The sequence below is a fragment of the Tupaia chinensis genome, unplaced genomic scaffold, assembly GCF_000334495.1.
Source record: "Tupaia chinensis unplaced genomic scaffold, TupChi_1.0 Scaffold000427_1, whole genome shotgun sequence".
NCBI classification, from domain to species: Eukaryota; Metazoa; Chordata; class Mammalia; order Scandentia; family Tupaiidae; genus Tupaia; species Tupaia belangeri.
The window spans coordinates 1396586-1416553 of record NW_006159932.1 but is presented as its reverse complement, the minus strand read 5'-3'; the positions used below and the strand labels follow the sequence as shown (position 1 = coordinate 1416553).

At 35.4% G+C, this 19968-nt stretch overlaps 1 protein-coding gene across 2 annotated transcripts in view; it reads left to right on the top strand.

The window, feature by feature from the left end:
* STXBP5 (syntaxin binding protein 5) overlaps positions 1-19968 on the top strand; it is a 174201-nt gene that overhangs the window by 80811 nt on the left and 73422 nt on the right. For both annotated transcript variants that reach the window (XM_006154953.3, XM_006154952.3), the window contains exons 9-11: positions 5185-5263; positions 18613-18767; positions 19256-19328. In XM_006154953.3, coding sequence (XP_006155015.1) covers positions 5185-5263; positions 18613-18767; positions 19256-19328 — 307 coding nt within the window. The remainder of the gene's footprint in view (positions 1-5184; positions 5264-18612; positions 18768-19255; positions 19329-19968) is intronic.

Sequence of the window (19968 nt, the reverse complement as noted above, 5' to 3'; positions counted from 1 at the left end):
TGTTTTCCAGGGTTTCTCCAAGGCGGTTCACAGTTTTTTTTTTTTTTTTTTTTTCTATTTTGGAGAGGTTTTTGCTATAGGACAAGTGCACTCGCAGAGAGAGACAGAAAGTGAGAAATCACCCAGGGGGGATGGCCACACCACAATCCCTTCTCCTCCATTCTCCTCTCAGAATCTTGGTCACACACGCACATGCGCCCTGCGTGAGTTTAAGCCACCAGGTCTGGGATTTGAACCACAGTCAACTACATGGGAGTCCAGCAACATAGCTATTACTCCAACTGCTGGTTCCGAGTTCACAGGTTCTTTAAAAAAAAAGCACACATTTTTCTTCTCTGGTGGTAACACTTAAATAAAATGACACCTAGTGGTGAAATGTGGTGATCTTCTAAATGTTTAATTTACATGTGCTTTGTAAAAGTAGCGCCTTATTAATCTGATTTAGAAACTTGCTAGTCCAGGATTATTGATGAATAACTTAACCTTTCTGGACCAGAAGCAGTAGTCAGTGACATGATTTATAACACCTGAGTTAGAAAAATATCAGTGTATGAAGATCAAAAGTACTCACTGGTTTCCAGTCAAAATTAATAAAGATCAGTCACTTTAAATACTGCAACATTTTTTGGGCCAGATTTCTTAATGGTTAAAGGACCTAGATTCCACATGGCTGACTGCAGTTCAAGCCCCAGTGGTTTAAAAAGCACACTAGATATGTGTGCGTATGCACGCGCCCTAAATCTCAGTTGACTGTAGAAATGGAGAAGAAATCATGGTGTGGCCTCATCCCATTGGGGGTTGCCTCTTCTCTCTCCCTTTCTCTCCCTCTCTCTCACTCGCACTCTCACTTATGCACCCTCTGGCAATTTAAAAACAAAACAAAACAAAAAACCCTGCAACATTTTTAGTTTACAAAGAAAATCTGTTAAGCTTCCTCACAGGGCACAGAAAAAAGGTATGAAGGAATAAAAAAATCAGACTTACTTATATAAGTCTGAATGCTAGAACACAATAGAGCATGATCAGAAGATCGTTGAGCAAGAAAAACGCTCAGAATTTGTATTGAGTGAGGTTTTAGGCAAGATATTCAAGCTCAGACTTGGTAGCATTCAGTAAATACATCATCTAATGCCCTTCTTTCAAAGTTGTTTCAGTCACTGAATGATTGATGCTGGGTATTGAGATAAGTTATAGGAGTTCTGTCTGAATAACTTGTATTTCATAAAACTATGGCTATAACAAAATAATTTTTAAAAATAAGTATAAAATTTGCCTTTGTACTTCCAAATTATATCAGTCTGAAACATTCCATATCAAACTCTAGTGAGCACTTATCTGTGTGCATAGATTGTGCGGAGTCTCCAACTCTAACCACCAAGATTTGATTCTGAAGCTTTGCATGGTAGAGGAAGGATAAAGTCCTGCTGCCTTTCTTCAGAGTAAATATTTTTAGTTCTTTACTGGAAGGTTATACACTTCTGAAAAGACTGGATAAGAAGTTGAAATTCTTGGGACCAGCAGTTAGCGTAATGGCTATGTTGCTGGACTCCCATGTAGTCGACTGCAGTTCGCGTCCTGGACCCGGTGACTTAAAACTCACGCCAGGCACGTGTACGTTTGTGCCCAAGATCCCTAGAGGAGAATGGAGGAGAAGGGATTGCAGCGTGACCATCCCTCCTGGGGGGTAATTTCTCACTTTCTATCTCTGTCTCTGTCTGTCTGGCGCCCTATAGCAAAAACCTCTCCAAAAAAAAAGAAGTTGAAATTCTTGATATGTACTTTATACAGTGCAGGGAACAACTTTTCCAATTTTAGCCCCTCTTTATACATACCTTTCTTTTTTTCCTCACTTTCTTCTCCCACCTTACCAATCCTTTCTGCCAGCAGTCCTCTCCAGTCCTTTAGTCTGGTGTTCCGCTTTCCTCTACCACTAACTACTTACTGGTCCTTGTAAAAATTGGGCTGAGATTTAAATTTTACTGTACCACCATTTCTTCATAAGGAGGGGGAAGAAATGATTCCGTAGGATCTTAAATTAGAGAATTAGAGGCACTAATGTCAGTTTACAGATGTGTATTTATAAAAATTTAGTATGATATGAAATTTCATATTAGTGAGTGAAAAATGTGGTTCAATAAATGGCACTTGCAGTTATGTACATATGTCAAAACTCATCCAGTTGTACATGTCACAAATATATACATAGTTGTAAAGCAGTTAAAATTCAGTAAAGCGCTAAAAATAGTACTCACGTGATTGATAATTTATTAATTGTTAGGAGAAAGATACCTTCCCTCTACTAAAATGTACATCAGGTAATTAAATATAATAAATGAAATTACAAAACAATTACAAGAAACTGAAAAAAATGTGATTTTGGTGTGTGAAGAATATTTTAAGACTAACACCAAAGAGAATGACAAAAAAGACTGGTAGATTTTTCATATGCGCATATCTACCACTATACATAAATGGGATGATTCATACCGTTCCCTTCTCCCTTCTGCGGTATTAGCAGTCCAACCCCATTTCTGTTTACCAGGTTGGCTATGTCAAAAATCTTACACATGTTCTTCCAAAATATGTTGTTTCTAAAATTATATACACTTACATGCATGTATGTGCCTGCACATGTACACACACAAACACAGAAGCCTTTTTGTCCTAGCTATTGTTTAATGAAAATTAGGATTGTGTTAGTCTTTTTTGCATCTTTTTTTAAAATAATTTTTGATATCTGAGCATTGTTCAACTTTGTGAAAATATGGTATGGTTTTTCAAAGCATGCACACAGTGCACACCGGTCAAATCAAGGAAGTAAATATATTCACCATCTCCAACATTTATCATTATTTGATGTTCATATTCTAAATTCTCTCTACTGGTTGCATGGAAATACACATTGTCATCAACATTCTTTCCTCTCTTGTGCTGTCAGTCTTTTATAACCTGTTCCATTTGTTCACGTGCACTCTCATATCTGTTAGCCAAGTTTCTCCTGTGTCCCCATCACAGTCCTCTTTCTAACTCCTGGACTCTACCATTATACTCTCTGTTTCTATGTAGTCATGTCTTTTAGCTTCTGCTAAAGAGGACACACAGTATTTATTTGAGAATACACATTATTCATCTTTCAGAGCATGGCTTATGTCCCTTACCTGTATTTCTCTCAAGTTCATCCATTTTGTTTCAAATGATGGGAATTTATCTTTCTTTATTTAATACTTTATTGAATACTTTAATTCATTTATTCAATACTTTATACTTTATTCAATACTTTATTAAATACTTTAATGAATAGTATTCCATTGTGTACATATAGCATATTTTCTTTATCTGTTCATCATTTGTTGAGCACTTGGACTGATTCCATATCTTAGTTATTATGAATAATATTTCAGTAAACATGGAAGTGCGGATATTTCTTTGACATACTGATTATAATTACATTAAATTAAAAAGTTAATTTTGAAAGAATCAACATTTTAGGACTTTATGTTTTCTTACTGGGAAGGAATATCATAAAATTGGTAGACATTTAAAATTGTTTATTCTTCTGTGCATTTTTATTTTTTAGAGAGATTTTTACTATAGGGTATATGTGCTCACCAGAGAGACCAAGAGAAACAGAGAGACAAAAAGCAAGAAAGCATCCTCCAAGGGGGATAGCCATGCCACAGTCCCTTCTCCATTCTTCTCGGGATTTTGGGCACACATGAACACACATCCAGTGTGAGTTTCACCAGGGCCAGGACTCAAACCATGGTCATCCATCTGGGAGTCCAGTGACATAACTATTGTGCTATCTGCTGGTCCTAGCCTTCTATGCAGTTACAAAAATTTGAAAGAATTCAGTGGTAAGTGGTACTAGGGGAAATACTGCCATGTGATGGGTACAGCATTAATGAGCTTTAAATATTTTTGAATATGAGACAGATAAGTAGCATAGAAATACTGGTAAAAGGAAATGAGACTTTTAAATTAATCAGTTATTTTTATGATAGAGAGCAACTACAGGAGGATGGATAGGAGAGTGAGAAAGAGGTAAGGGGAGATGTCTCTCTTATGGCACAGTCCTACTGCCCCAGCCTCCAGTTAGCTAGGGTCGCAGGTTTGGCCATTGCATCCAGCCTATTAAAGTTGGCCAGGTAACTGCACTCAGGCCTCCCATGTAGTCTTAGCCTCTGTGCAGCAACTGACTTGAGCTTCTGCTTGTGCCACCATTCTGCTTGTAGGACCTTCACAAGCTCTTTTTTTAAGAGGTTTTTACTCTAGGGTGTGTGCGCTCACCCAAGAAAGACAGAGAATGAAAGGGAAAGTAAGAAATCACTTGCCGGGGGAATGGCCACACAACAATCCTCTCTCCTCCATTCTCCTCTCAAGATCTTTGGCACACATGCACACACTCCTGGTGTGATTTTCAAACTACCAGGTCTGGGACTTGAATTGGCGATTGGCCATGTGGGAGTCAAGCAATGTAACTGCTACACCACCTGTTGGCCCTCCACAAGCTACTTGTAAAAGAAGAAATACACATAACCAGCTAAAGATCAAAACAATGCATTAAGATAGATTTATTTTACACAAGTAAAATAAATACACATGAGTTTATTAAGATAAGAAGGCTGGTGGGTGCCCTGGTGGACAAAGGCACTGGAATCCCAAGTGGCCAACCGTGGTTCAAGTCCTAGACCTGGTGACTTCATTTCTCACTTTCCTTCTCTCTGGTCAGATTGGAAAATAGTAATAAATAAAGTAAAAATAATTCTTTTTAAAAAATAAGGTTTAATTTTACAGCCTGTTACACTGGTGAAAATGTGATAAAGATTTTTCTCAAATCATGCTATTTTAAAACTTGAGCAAATTGAAATTTTATTTTGCTTACCTGCCATTAAAATTAAGAACATTGAAAAGAACTGTAGATTTCTTTTACTAGCATTTTATTACATTAATGTTGTTACTGAGTTACTCATTTTAATTGTTTTCAACACTGAAGTTCAAATAGTAACTTTGCTTGATTGTTTTAAAAATATCTTGCTTGATGTTAAGTACTTTTTTCAAAATTACTTTTAAACTGTTTCATGGTACATTTAATTATATTTCACTTTCATTGTGTAAACTATCAATATAAGAATTTAGAGTAACTTAGAATTTTAGAATTTAATGCAGGAAAATATATTTTAGGAAAACAGTTAAAGGATGGGAAGAAACCAGAGCCATGCAAACCTATCCTCAAGGTGGAATTCAAAACGACTAGATCTGGGTAAGATTTTTATTCCATTGCCAATATTCAATGTGTATAATTATTCAAAAAGCTTCAGAGGCTATTTAACTATTATTTTTAAAGAGCTACTTTAGAATGATCTAGCCCAATCTCAATTTTTTTGCCTTCTTTAATCGAAGAACTAAAATTGGTAAATTTAAGATGAACTGCATTTTTTCTGTCTCTGGTTTTACTATATGTCTTAGAAAAATTGAGTTATTTTTCTTGGCAAACTAAATATATTCTGTTAGGTTAGTCTTCAGTAATTTTAATGCTTATTCACTAATGAGAATTGTACAATAAACAATGATGAAAAACATTTAAAAGTTAACCTATGTGTGGTAATTATGAAAGTTATATTTATCCTTGAGAAATTAAATCTTAAAAGAATATTTGGCAATTATAAAAATAGATACTATTTAATATTAAAAGAAGTTTGTTGGTTATATTTGAAGACATTAGTAGTCACTATGAATTAAGTATGGGAATTAGATGGCTTTTACAATTTAGATATTTATTTTTTGTGTGTATCAAATGTTGTATTTTAAAATATAAAAAGGAAAGGACTTATAAAATGTTTCTTGGAAAGTGGCACACCTCTTAACCTCTAAAATAACTCTTTTATTTATATTCTATTTCCCCAGGAAAAGTGTGTAGTTTTGTTTTGCTATAACTGTGTAAGAGTTTATAGTGTAGTGATTTTCAAATTGTGTTTGTTTCTGGGCCAATAGCATTAGCTGAGAACTCCTTAAAATGGTAATTCTCAGAGTCTACCCTAAACCTGCTTGAATGAGAAACTCTGGGGGTGAGACCCAGCAATCTGTGGTTCACCTAGACCTGCAGGAGATTCTGATGCACACTTCAGTTTAGAAACCCTGGTATATACCAGTTTATAACTACTGTTTGTGTAAACTGACTCACTTCCCACTTTATTCTTATCTCCCAATCTCATTTAACTCAATTCTGTTTTTATTTAAGAAAAAGCACTAAGCCAAAAATATATTCTGTTAGGTTAGTCTTCAGTAATTTTAATGCTTATTCACTAATGAGAATTGTACAATAAACAATGATGAAAAACATTTAAAAGTTAACCTATGTGTGGTAATTATGAAAGTTATATTTATCCTTGAGAAATTAAATCTTAAAAGAATATTTGGCAATTATAAAAATAGATACTATTTAATATTAAAAGAAGTTTGTTGGTTATATTTGAAGACATTAGTAGTCACTATGAATTAAGTATGGGAATTAGATGGCTTTTACAATTTAGATATTTATTTTTTGTGTGTATCAAATGTTGTATTTTAAAATATAAAAAGGAAAGGACTTATAAAATGTTTCTTGGAAAGTGGCACACCTCTTAACCTCTAAAATAACTCTTTTATTTATATTCTATTTCCCCAGGAAAAGTGTGTAGTTTTGTTTTGCTATAACTGTGTAAGAGTTTATAGTGTAGTGATTTTCAAATTGTGTTTGTTTCTGGGCCAATAGCATTAGCTGAGAACTCCTTAAAATGGTAATTCTCAGAGTCTACCCTAAACCTGCTTGAATGAGAAACTCTGGGGGTGAGACCCAGCAATCTGTGGTTCACCTAGACCTGCAGGAGATTCTGATGCACACTTCAGTTTAGAAACCCTGGTATATACCAGTTTATAACTACTGTTTGTGTAAACTGACTCACTTCCCACTTTATTCTTATCTCCCAATCTCATTTAACTCAATTCTGTTTTTATTTAAAGAAAAAGCACTAAGCCAAAAAAAAAAAAAAAATTTATATTTTTTCCTTTATACCAAAATCCAGGGTAGATTTTTTTTTCCCATGCTCTACCTATTTCAGTTTTTCTTCTAATATAATGTTAACATTTATGAATTCCAAATTTCTTCAAGATAGTAGCAATATTTTCCTTTTATAGGATTAGAAATAAAGCTTTAAAAATTCTCTGACCTTTTGTCATTTTTTGTAGATACTATTAAATAAATCAATAAGATCACCTTGTTGAAACAGTTACCTCCAGTTTTCCAATTTCTTTTTTTCACTTGGGAAAGGAAACTCAGTAAATTAAATAAGTTCTTCTCTCTTTCACTCTGTGGCCTCTTTCCTTGAAATAGCTCCTTAGATTCTAATATTTAGCTAGAATTGAGAATTACTGTACTAAGAACAGAATCCCCCATAATACTAAGTAAGCTAGACAACACTCACCATTTTTCTGTTCCAAGCAAGTTTCCAGGGGGTGCAAACAGAGTGTGTCTATCAATTTCTGTTAGCAAATTTCCAAGTTTTATAGAAGAGCCACCCCTATCTTCTCAAAGTTTTCTGCATTTTTTTGTCTTTGCCTAGAAATTATCCTAGGTGAAAGGATTCCCCATCATCCTTTATAGCTCAGGATAAAAATCTCTCTTCCATAAGGTCACCATAGCTTCTCTGGCTAGAAAAAGTGCTCCAGTAATATACTCTCCAAGTGTGCAGTACTTTTCCTTCTAAAATTTATACATACCATCAGTGCAGATATTTATCAAATGTATGTCTGTCCCTGTAAATATTCATCTCTAATTGACCATCTCCTAGCGAAGTGTTTATAGTGTAAGAAATAAGAAGATAGGCAGGTGTATACACACAAAAACAAAGCCGTGAAGAATTAGCTGTTCATAACAAACACATAGTTTAACTCTGAGGCAATGGTAAACTCTGATAAAAAATGGAATTGAGATATTACATAGCTTTATTTTCTAAGAAGTAAGGCAAATGAAGTGTAGATCTGGACTGACCAGATTTTTCCCTTACATAGAGATCAGTGACAGTCTAATTAGTAGGGCATTTTAATAGCAGTTTATTATTATTAATTAAAAAAAATTGTTTTAGAGTGAGGTTTTTTGGCTTTAGGGCATATGCACTGTCCAGAGAGACACAGACAAAAAGCAATAAATCACTCCCTGGGGTGATGGCCACACTACAGTCTCTTCTCCATTCTCCTCTTGGGATTTTGGACACATATACACATATACCTGGTGTGAGTTTTAAGCCGCCAGGTCTGGGACTTAAACCTTGGTAAACTAACAATTATGCCATCTACTGGTCCTAATAACAGTTTATTATTAAAGATATGGAATTAATGCTATACATGACCAGTTCTTAATAAAGAGTCAGAAGTTAAATGTTAAGTCAATTCTGTTTATTTCTTTGAAAAATTAATACAACCCAGATATGAAGTCCCCTGGTGAAAGGCAGAGTGGGAATTTGGAGCCAGACAACCTGGGTCTGAATCTACCTCAGCTGTTTACTCGTTGTTGAGTATTTAGCAACCAGTTAAGCTTTCTGTGTCCATTTCTTTCTTTATAAAATGGGAATAATAATAATGTCTCCCTCATGGGGTTGCTAAGAAAATTCGGTAAATATATAAAGCATTGTGACATGCACATTACATACATTGTGTCATGTACCTGGTCTCAAAATAGCATTCACTTACCCCTGGCAAACATCTAAAATGCAATTCTCTTCTTTTGCTTTGACAAAGCAGATGTGGCAAGATTGACCCAATATAACTAAAGAACCTGATTATTTTTCTTTCATCTTTCGTGAATCATCTTAGAAACTGTGATATAGCTCAGTGATTTTAAAAAAAAAAGAAATTTTAGACATCAGGTAATGGTGATCCATTGGTGAGTTATAAAACAATTTTACTGATTGTCACCATAAATTTTTAACTTATTGACTAGATTAGGGAATAACAGAGTGCACTGCGCATTTTAAGTGTCAGTTTTAGTTCATGGAACTTTTGTTCAGGTGTTTATACTTGTGTATCCATATATTGGCTGAAGTAAAATGCACTTTTTACTCGAGTTATTTATGTGCAGAATATTTGACAGCCTCTGATTTAGTGGAAATAATTAAGGCTTTGGATTACCAGATTTTAGTTCAGATCCCAAAGATCCTACCACTTATACCAGTGTATAATTTTTGGCAAATTGTTTAACCTCACTGAACCTTTCTCCTTACCTTGTAAAATAGGAGCAGAAATTCCTACTTTATGGAATTCTTCCTGAAGAACTAAAAGAAATAATGTGTCTGGCACGTGTTAGGTATTCAACAGTCTGTTCCTTTCCTTCTCTACTTCTGTACTTTTCTTTTCGTTAACGAACTGCGTAAGAAGTGGTCGTGGCCAAGTACTCCAGAAGCAGCAGCTTTGTATGGGTTTGAATTTTCAAACAGGTACTGAGAAGCTTGTAGAGTTTTGCTCTGGAATAAGGAAGAAGAAGATAGGCAGGTGTGTAGAAAAGCTCTAGATTTTCTTCTTGAAGCTTGTATTTGTTTTCAAGTAGATTAGAAAGTAAGATGATTTTCTAAAGTTTAAATTTAATGTATGAATTAAAAGTCAGAGTAAGTGAATTATCTATGTAAGATTAAGGGGTGCTCTGGAATAAGGAAGAAGAAGATAGGCAGGTGTGTAGAAAAGCTCTAGATTTTCTTCTTGAAGCTTGTATTTGTTTTCAAGTAGATTAGAAAGTAAGATGATTTTCTAAAGTTTAAATTTAATGTATGAATTAAAAGTCAGAGTAAGTGAATTATCTATGTAAGATTAAGGGGAGAAAAAAAAAACAGATGGTAATAAAAAGCCAGATTTCATATGTAATATTTTAGTTCTGAAAATAATAGAAGTCCATTTCACTGTCATTCTCAAACTTGCCACCACTGAGTTTCCTCCACTGCTTCTAGGACCTCGTTTCAAAGAAGAGAAGCCAACTCTGTGAAGCCCCAAAGCAGGCCCCCTGTGCACAAGACTTGTTTCCCCAGAACAGGGAACAAGCTTAGTTTTGTATGATTTTTTTTCTTGAATGTTGATTGTTCTTTAATCACTATCTCTGTTAACAATTACTGTGCACTTACTGTGTCCCAGACACTGTTTTAAGTGTTTTACATATGTTTATTTAATCTTAGCAACAGTCCTATGAGGCTCATATTACTATTATCCCTCCCTTAACAGATGAGGAAACTGATGCCAAGAGGTTGAGGAATTTATCCATGGTCAGACAGCTGATTAATGGCAGAGCCCAGATGTAATTTTAAGTCTACACTATTTTCTTTTTAAGTAGTGTGTGTGTGTGTGTGTGTGTGTGTGTGTGTGTATGTATGTGTGTGTCTCTGTGTGTGTGATTTTTTTTAAGGAGTCTCACTGTGTCATGATCCTTCTGCCTCAGTCTTCTGAGTAGTTGGGACCACAGCATATGCCACCACTCGACTCCTAGAGCCAGTATCCTATTATGTCGCCCATGCTGGCCACGTGCTCATGATCCTCCTGCCTTAGCTGCCAAGTAGCCAAGACTACAGACCGTGCTACCATGCCTGGGTTTTTAGGGTGGGCAGGAAATTGAACCGGAACCTTCTTGTGGCCTCAGCTGGCCCAGCGGCGGTGTTTACTAGGTGCAACTGCAGTTTAGCCTCAGGTTTTACACTAAGCCACGCTACACTTCCTGTATAAGGAAACCTACTCTCTGTTCACAGTTAGCCACTAATCCTTAAGACTATACTCCCACCCAAAGATCCTCTAGCAACTGTTGCTCTGCTAAATTACCCAACAAAACTGCAAGTAATAAAACTGAATTTCACTTTATGTACAGAAATATGACTACTGAAAACAGTGTTTTGAGATTACTGATTTGATAACAAATCTTTCATTAACAAGTGTACTTGTATTTTCTTCCTTTCATTGCCCATAGAGCTTCTGTTTTCTTCTTGTTCTCTTGCCACCAGTGTGCTGTTAACATTGGCAGCTCTTTCATATTCATTCTCTGTCCTCTGTCTCAGTTTTTGCTGAATTGTAGTGGTAAGGAGACACACTCATTAGGATAGCTTGCCCACTTTCAGAAGTAAGAGTAGTTAGTTCCCTTTTGTGTGTTTTTAGCATTTCTAGTGTCCTTATCTTACATCATGAACTCAAGACTCTTACTTAGATGGCTTGGCGCCTAAGCACTGAAAAAAAAAGTTAGTAGATAGAGTAAACATCCATTATTTGCTCACTATATGCAAGGTATTCTACTGTTGAATTTAAAATATGATTGATTATTCATAATCCTAATAACAGCACTGTCCAGTGAGTATTTTTATCATCTCTAGGGTTGTTGACAGTGAGTCTTAGAGATGTTGAATAATTTGCCCCAAGAAGTGACACAGGTGGAATGTGAGCCCAACTGAACTCTCTGGAGTATTCTTAAAGGTAGCATAAAATCAACTTAACAGTTTGTAAGTCACTCAGTTTACCAAGACTGGGTTGTCTTTAAATTGCAGTCTATCGGGTCATCCTAAACTTAGCATTAAGTCTTACACAATACAAATAATCACACTAACATAAATTAAGAGTTAGGATATCTTGTGCCTCTAACAAACTGGATTTTTTTTTTTTTGAGAGATTTTTTCTATACAGTGTTTGTTCCTGCTGGAGAGACAGAGAGACAGAAAGTGAGAAATCACCCTCAAGGGAGAATGACCATTCTGCAACCCCTTCTCCTTCATTATCCTCCTGGTATCTTGAGCATGCACACGTGCCTAACCTGAGTTTCAAGCCACTGGGTCCAGGTCGACCATGTGGGAGTCCAGCAGTGTAACTGCTTTGCAATCTGCTGGGCCCAATCTGGATAACTTGATTCAAGTAACTCAGTTACTCAGAGAGTGTTAGAGCTTTATATCACTTCTAGTCTACAAATCTAGTTCTTGTTCTTAATAGTATTTAGAAAAATTTCACAGACATATCATACTTCATTTACCTAATGATAAAAGTCTATGGACTTCTGAAATTCTATAACCTGCTTCAGATTTTTCTATATTATCGTTATTCTCTAAAATTTGGAACGTTTTTTCCCTGTTTTACATCCCAAACCTCATTTCTAACTACAGTAAGTTACGATTCACTCTTGTGCTTTTAAGATAACATTGTAGTTGCATTTCCTTAGCACAAATATGAAAGCATCCCTATACACTGTATAATAAACTAGAGGATCACTCTACACCCAGCACATGGTCAAAGCCGTATAGAGGTTATCTCAGCTCACATAGTGAGATTACCAGCTACTTAATGCTGCATTGGGCCTGCTGCTGTTGATGATTTTGTTTTGCTTTGTTTTGTTTTAATTACATTTTTGGGGAAAGGGCACTATGATAACTTTGTGGTAATTTTCACACAGCTAGAAAGCTATGTCTATTACACTGGTAATGCTATCTCTTGATATTACAATACTTCATATAGTAGCTGTGTAAGTATATGCCCAAGATTGGGTTTTGTGCATAGAAGAGCTCATCAATTAGAAGTGTCAAGATCCTTGTCCCTGCATTTGTACCTTTTTTTTTTTTTTTTTTTTTTTGGAGGGGTTTTATTTTTTTTCTAATTTAGAGAGGTTTTTGCTATAGGGCATGTGTGCTTGCTAGGTAGACAGAGAGAGACAGAGAGACAGAAAGTGAGACATCACCCTCCAGGGAGGATGGCCACACTGCAATCCCTTCTCCTCTATTCTCCTCTCAGGATCTTGGGAATGCACGCACACGCTGCACATACGCCAGGCATTAAGTTTTAAGCCACCGGGTCCAGGCCTCGAACTGCGGTCGACTATGTGGGAGTCCAGCGACATAGCCATTACGCTAACTGCTGGTCCTGTGTACCTTTTTTTATATTGGTTTTTATTTATCATTGTTTAAGCTGATTTCACATATTTAGATGAGAGAGAGAGAGAGATGTATATATTTCATATATAAATGTATTCTGATCATTGGCAAGTTTTACTTGTTCACTTTTGACATGTATTGAGCTTTGAAGTATATTTAACTGGTGGCGATTACAAAAAGGGAGATAATGCTTCTTGCAAGTTAGAAAAAGAAGTACATAGCAAATGGTTCCCAGCCAGCTCAGACCCCTGGAGAGCCTAGTGCTCCTAGCACTGGTATTTCATCTTAAAGGACCCCAAAATAAAGAAGTAAAAAGGAGGAATAGGAGATTTTGAAACAGTCAAAGAAAAAAGGAAACTTGGCAACAAGAGCATGTCCTTGAAACTAAGAAATTAGTATTTATTGGTGAGAGTAAATTAGCTTGTTTTGGTACCTTAGAAGAATGATTAGAATAACAGAAAAAAGGAGGTCCATATGGTAGGAAGGATTAATTTGTGAGAATATTTTGTTAACATCATTTCAAACATGAGCCAGGATGTAGAGACACTAAAAACTAAAACAAATGCATGGATTCACAATAGCACGTTCTGATTTAGGACATGTAGTCAGTAAATTAAATATGTATAAATATTGATTACATACTATTGGGAAGAGTAAGATACAGACTTTCATTTCTGTTTTACATTAAGGAAAATCTCAGTATAAGTGGTAGACAAGAAAGCTATCGGAATGGGAGAGACTGAAAATGAAAAAAAATACTTTTCGAAAAGGGTATTAGAATGAGTCCAAAATACAAATAGAAAAGACAAATTAAATACTAAAGGAGTTGTCACATGATTGTATGTTCTCCCAGAAAAAATTGGGAGCCTCAAAACTGAAGTCTCAAGATTAGGGTAAGGTTTTGGATTCTGAAATTGAAGCCTGAAGTAGGTGAAGTACATGACAAGAATACATAGTGCCATAGGAGTGTGCTGATGCTAGAGAAGATGAAGTGAAGGAATTTCATGATGGAAAAGGAGACTTCTTGGCCCCTTCTGTAGTGATCGGCACACTGTAAGCATTTAGCAAATGCTTGTCGAATGAATGAATCATGTTACTATCACAGCTTAATCTGTAAAACTATCCTTGAGTGTCCTTAAGAAGCAGAAAATTCTCCCGCATAAGCTACATTTTAACAAAATGAAGTGACAGATAAGAAAACATTTTAAAATTGTAAATTATTTTTATATTCCAGAGGAAAAATGTATTCTTTTTAAAAAAGTGAATACTTAGCCACAATTATATTAATGTTAAATATATACTTCAATTATCTTATATTTAACCACTGTGATTTTATTTTTTGAAGAGTCTGTGATTTTATTTTTTGAAGAGTTTTCAGGGATAACTAGGTTTCCAAAGTATTTTATAGCATTAAGTAAAGTCCTAGGAAGAGAAGTATATCTTCTGTAATATCATTTTTCCAAAACTTTTTTTTATTGGTTTATTTTTCCTGAGTCCTTTTTCAGATATAATAAGTTGTCACTATTATATTTTTTCCTACTTAACATGTTTAAAGTAGAGCTATTATTATTTATTTTTTTGAGAGGTTTTTGCTATAGGGTGCATGCGCTCGCCAGAAAGACAGAGAAAAGCAGAGAGACAGAAAGTGAGAAATCACCCCCAGGGGGGATGGCCATGCCGCAATCCCTCCTCCTCCATTCTCCTCTCGGGATCTTGGGCACGCATGCACATGCAACTAGCATGAGTTTAAGCCGCCGGGTCCGGGACTCAAACTGCAGTTGGCTACATGGGAGTTTAGCGACATAGCCGTTATGCTAACTGCTGGTCCTAGTTATTTTAAAGTTTTTAATTTTTTTTTTATTTTCCCAGAGAGTGTGTGCATTCACCAGAGAAAGAAAGAGGAAAGTACCCCTCAGTGGGGCACGTGGTCATACCGCAGTTCTTTTTCCCCCATTCCTACACCTGTCAGGATTTTGGGCACATATGCACATGTGCCTCTGGAATGTTTCTCAGGCCACAGGAACTGGGACTTAATCTACAGTCAGCCCTGTGGGATTCGGCTCCTTAGGTACAGTATACAGTGCTTAACCCTGCACTATGGAGCTGGCTCAGGGTTTATTTTTTTGTTTTGTTTTTCATAATTTAAAAGCTATATCATTTACTCACATATTAATTCCTTCTTTTGGTTGAACATTTATCTTTTTGATGTTATTAAGATAATCAGGCTTTTTATATTATAGGTAAAAATATAGTAGTAAAGATGTTTTCCTTTTTAATGTTATAGATAGCACAGGAGTGAAAATTTTCTATTATTTCTTTACTTTCCCAGTGGTGGAATTTGGTAAGAAAAAGATTTTATGGTTCCTGACATATACTATACTGTTTTTATCCATATACCTTAAAGAATTTAGTATAAAATATACCAGTTTCATCAATAATTTCATCAGTGTTGGATTTTTTTGGTTATATTTTAATTTACTACTTAAAAAAATCAGCATTTTGTGCTTTAGAATTACCTAATACTACAACCCGCTGTGATTAATAGCGTGCCGAAGTTAAATATGTTTGTATCTGCACATAAAGCAGCATGATTCATAGAAACTCCCATTTTATTTTTGCAGGCAGTCTGTCCAGCTAAGTATTTTTTTTTTTTTTGGAGAGATTTTCACTGTAGGGCGCATGTGCTCGCCAGACAGACAGAGAGAGACATAGAGACAGAAAGCGAGAAATCACCCCCCAGGGGGGATGGTCACGCCGCAATCCCTTCTCCTCCATTCTCCTCTCGGGATCTTGGGCACGCACGCACACGCGCCCGGCGTGAGTTTTAAGCCACCGGGTCCGGGACACGAACTGCAGTCGACTACGTGGGAGTCCAGCGACATAGCCATTACGCTAACTGCTGGTTCCCCAGCTAAGTATTTTTATGTTCGGCAGGGACCAGAAATCATCAGAATGTGTGGTTTTGCCCCTTTTTCTAGAAATGATGAATTAAGGAAGCAATTGATCATTTGCTTAAGTGTTAGCAATTGATAGTCACTTGGTAACAGTTCTCCCATTTCTGAAATTATAAAATAGAATTTAAAACCTTATATAGTTTTCAGGTATATATTGTTTATTAAAAAAAGACAGTTTCCAGGTCAACAGGTGGCATGGTGGTTAAGGTGCTGCATCCCACGTTGCTGACTGCAGTTCAAGTCACAGACCTAGCAACTTAAAAAACATGCTGGGCGCATGTATACATGCCCAAAATTCCAAGAGGAGAAATGGAAGAGAAAGGATTGTGGTGTGACTATCTCCCCTGGGTTGATAAGCACTTCATGGCAAAAAAGAAAAAATATCTTAAAAAAAGTTTCATTTCTAGCATAATTGTGTTCAAAATTGTTACTTACTTGTTAACCTATTCAGATATTTCTTTTTATATACTACCTCTAGTTTATTCACCCTACTTACTACAATACTGAATTTTGTCTATATTTTCCTACAATCTCCTTTTATGGAGCAGTAGATATGAATTGACACTCTGGCACATTGTTGAAAATTTATGGCTTGTTCAAATTAATCCGCGTATAGATTTCCCATCATTACTCATCCTAATTCATATTTTTACCCATCCCTAAAATGCTTCAGAGTTGATCTGTGCATAGACAGTAGGTCTTAATGATGGTTCACTGACTGTTCTATTATTTTCACTTAGGGATTTGTAATGTATGTTGAGATCAGTTTATATGATTTGTTGATTATGTCTTTCTAGAGGGCAGGGAATGAACCCATATATGATTTTGTCAACTATACAATGTTCTCTCTTAAAGGTTAGCTTTGAAATCCGTTTGAAACACTGTGACCATTATATATAGTCCATTTAATCACAAATTAATTTCACATGACAAAAACTACGTTAACAATTTCAGATTTCTGTTTTGAATTAATACCTAATTACTACATAATTCTCTTATTGTATTGATACCAGAAAGAACACAAAGTAATGGACTGATATGAATTGCTTTTGTAGCCTTATAAACTTTACATATCCCAACAAGTCTGCATATTAAGACTATAATAAGCAGAAATCCCAGTGTAGTTTTATTAATTGGCATGACTCCTCCCAGGCTCTTTAGGAAAAATGTAGAACAAAGTAAAGTGATCAGTTTCAGTCCTCAATGCAAAGTAATAAAGCTGGAATTTGACCACATTTGTCTCCTGAAAGGCCTGCCCTCGGACCCACTGTGCTTTTTCTCCTTTCAGTTCAAAAAGACCATGTGGAAAACTTGTTTTAACTAAGCAGTAGTTCTTTAAACTCGGGATTGGCCTTCCTATCCAGAAATGCCCAGCTAAGGCTGTGAGGGGGTTAATAGATGACATACTTCCCCTCTGCCACTCCACAGTGGCAGTCAAGTAGTAGTATTGAACAGCTACTCATACACCAAGCTAATGCTGCTAAAAGGATGGCATAGTACAGAAATCAAGAGTAAGAATAATGACACCTTAATGCCATTTGACATCACTGCAACATTTCCATGCACATTCATATTCAGTTTTATTTTTGTGTTTGTTTTACAGAAACATATATTTGCAATGAATTTAAAAAACATAATTTTGACCACAGAGTTTCAAAAGAAATTCAAGAGTAGCGTGAAGATGCCTACTCTACTGTTCCTTAATATAAGCATTAACTAAGAAATTATAAGTGAAGAATTTAAGAAAATCATATGCAGAAAGTTTTAAATCATCTGTATAATGTACCATAAATAACTTCACTAACCAATGAAAGACAAATCAAAGTTAAAGAAATATACCCAGAATGTAATATATGAAAATATAGTTAGAATGCAGTTTTTTTAAAAAATAGGTAATCATTTAATAACCGATAGAGAGGATAGGAATATTAAATTTATGGAGTTTCAGGGCTAATTAGAAGTACAGGCTAACAGCTGATAGATGAATGTATGGGATCTCTGGTATGACAGTGTATTAGCCAATGTTCCAGAAAAAGATTAAGACCTATAGGAAATTATTTGAGTGACTTTCTTCTCAATTTTCTCAAGGGCGATTTGTAGCTATTGCAATTCTTGAGAAATTAATTCATTATAGGCAAGGGACACTTCAAGGCATTAAGATTCTCTCTGGGAACTCTGGTTTAAAAGGCTAGGTTGGAATTGAAAGTAGAAGTAGCACATTCAAGAGACTTAATCACCAGAAAGCTAGAGAACATTATCTGAGGATTTTATATAGACGATTAAGTAAAAAAGAGTTTTAGGGGCCAGTGGGAAGTAGGATAGTTAACTGTGGTCAGTATTGATTTATATAGCCTATTATTTTTTAAAATAAATATTTATTTAATTTTACTTATTATTATTTTTTAATTTGACTAGAGAGAGACAGAGAAAGAGAGAGCAGGAAAGTAACAAAGCAGACTGCCAGGTCTGGAACTTAAGGTCTGGGACTCAAACCATGGTCAACCGTGTGGAAGTCTAGCACCTTAACCACCATGCCACCTGCTGGCTCCATAGCAGATTTATTTTTTAAGGATTCACTTGCATCTTACCTAATCCTATTAAATATGCTACCAGTGCTACTATTTAATTATATGATGTATAAAAATGTTAGAATTTTAGATTTTGTTATTTCACTGAATTAAAAATTATAATAAAGAAAAAAAATGTAATATGCTGTTTACTATCCTAACTATGTATTTTATTTCCAGGGAACCTTTTATTATTTTATCAGGAGGTTTGTCATATGATACTGTAGGAAGAAGACCTTGCTTAACAGTAATGCATGGGAAAAGTACTGCTGTGCTAGAAATGGACTATTCAATAGTTGATTTTCTAACACTATGTGAAACACCATATCCAAATGGTAAGCTGTGTATCTTTAAGGTTCATACTCTAGAAACTTAACATTCTAAGACCTGTATTTGAAACTTACTTAGGAGTAAAAGTGTAGAACATTTTATAGTTGCTAACAGGCACATATACCAAGAAAGATATTACTGTATAATAGTAGAACTCTGTTAGGTTCCTATGATCCAATAACGATAATTGTTCTTACAAGTATTCAGATTTAAGTTTTGGTCTTGTTGACAATATTCAGCCTTGAAACACCATAGAAGTTACTGTGCATTTCTTTTCCTACTCATCTTTACAAAAGTGAGATCATTTTGAATGGGTTTTTAGATAGATTTATATCCTTTAAAGCATATTAGCCTTAAGTTAAATGATTTATCATAGGATCAAATTGTCAGACACTCAAGAAAATTAAAAAAAAAAAAACTATGGAATGTTTATTACCTAGTTTGCTGTTTCTTTGCATATTAACAATTATTGTTCATGCATTGTGTATTCCAGATTTTCAAGAACCATATGCTGTGGTGGTTCTTCTAGAAAAGGATTTAGTACTTATAGACCTTGCACAAAATGGGTAAGAAATAAAATTTGACTATCTATTAGTATATAACAAAAAAAAATTACTTTTATCATAGGATTGTCTATTTCATTTCTTTAAAAACTAAATTTATATCCAAAACTTTGATCTCTGCTTTAGAGCTCCAAACACACGTTTCTGTGGCTAGATTTCTTACTAATGCTGAATCTCACAGAATTTCTACTTTTTAAGTCAACATGTAGTGACTTTCTAATATTTCATATGATTCAACCTGATATTTAGATATCCTGAGAGCCACACAAAATTAGCATGTCCAAGGTCAGCCTAGGCGCAGTGGTGCACCCATTATACTAAGACACTTACTCCCCAGGCTAGGGCCACAAAGGAGGCCCAGGTTCAATTTTCAGTCCAATCTAAAGACCAAGTGAAGTGGCATAGGTCTGTAGTCCCACTTGGGTGGCTGAGGGAAGAACATCTAGAGTTCAAAGCTGGCCTGGGAAATACAGTGAGGCCTAGTCTAAAAAAGAACCAACATAGTGGCATATTCCTGTAATTCCAGCTGGGAAACTGAGGTAGAAGGATCATGACATGGTGAGACCCTATCTTTGGAAACGCACGCACAGGCACACACACATACAACAGCATGTCCAAAATTGATCCCATCATGATTTACTTC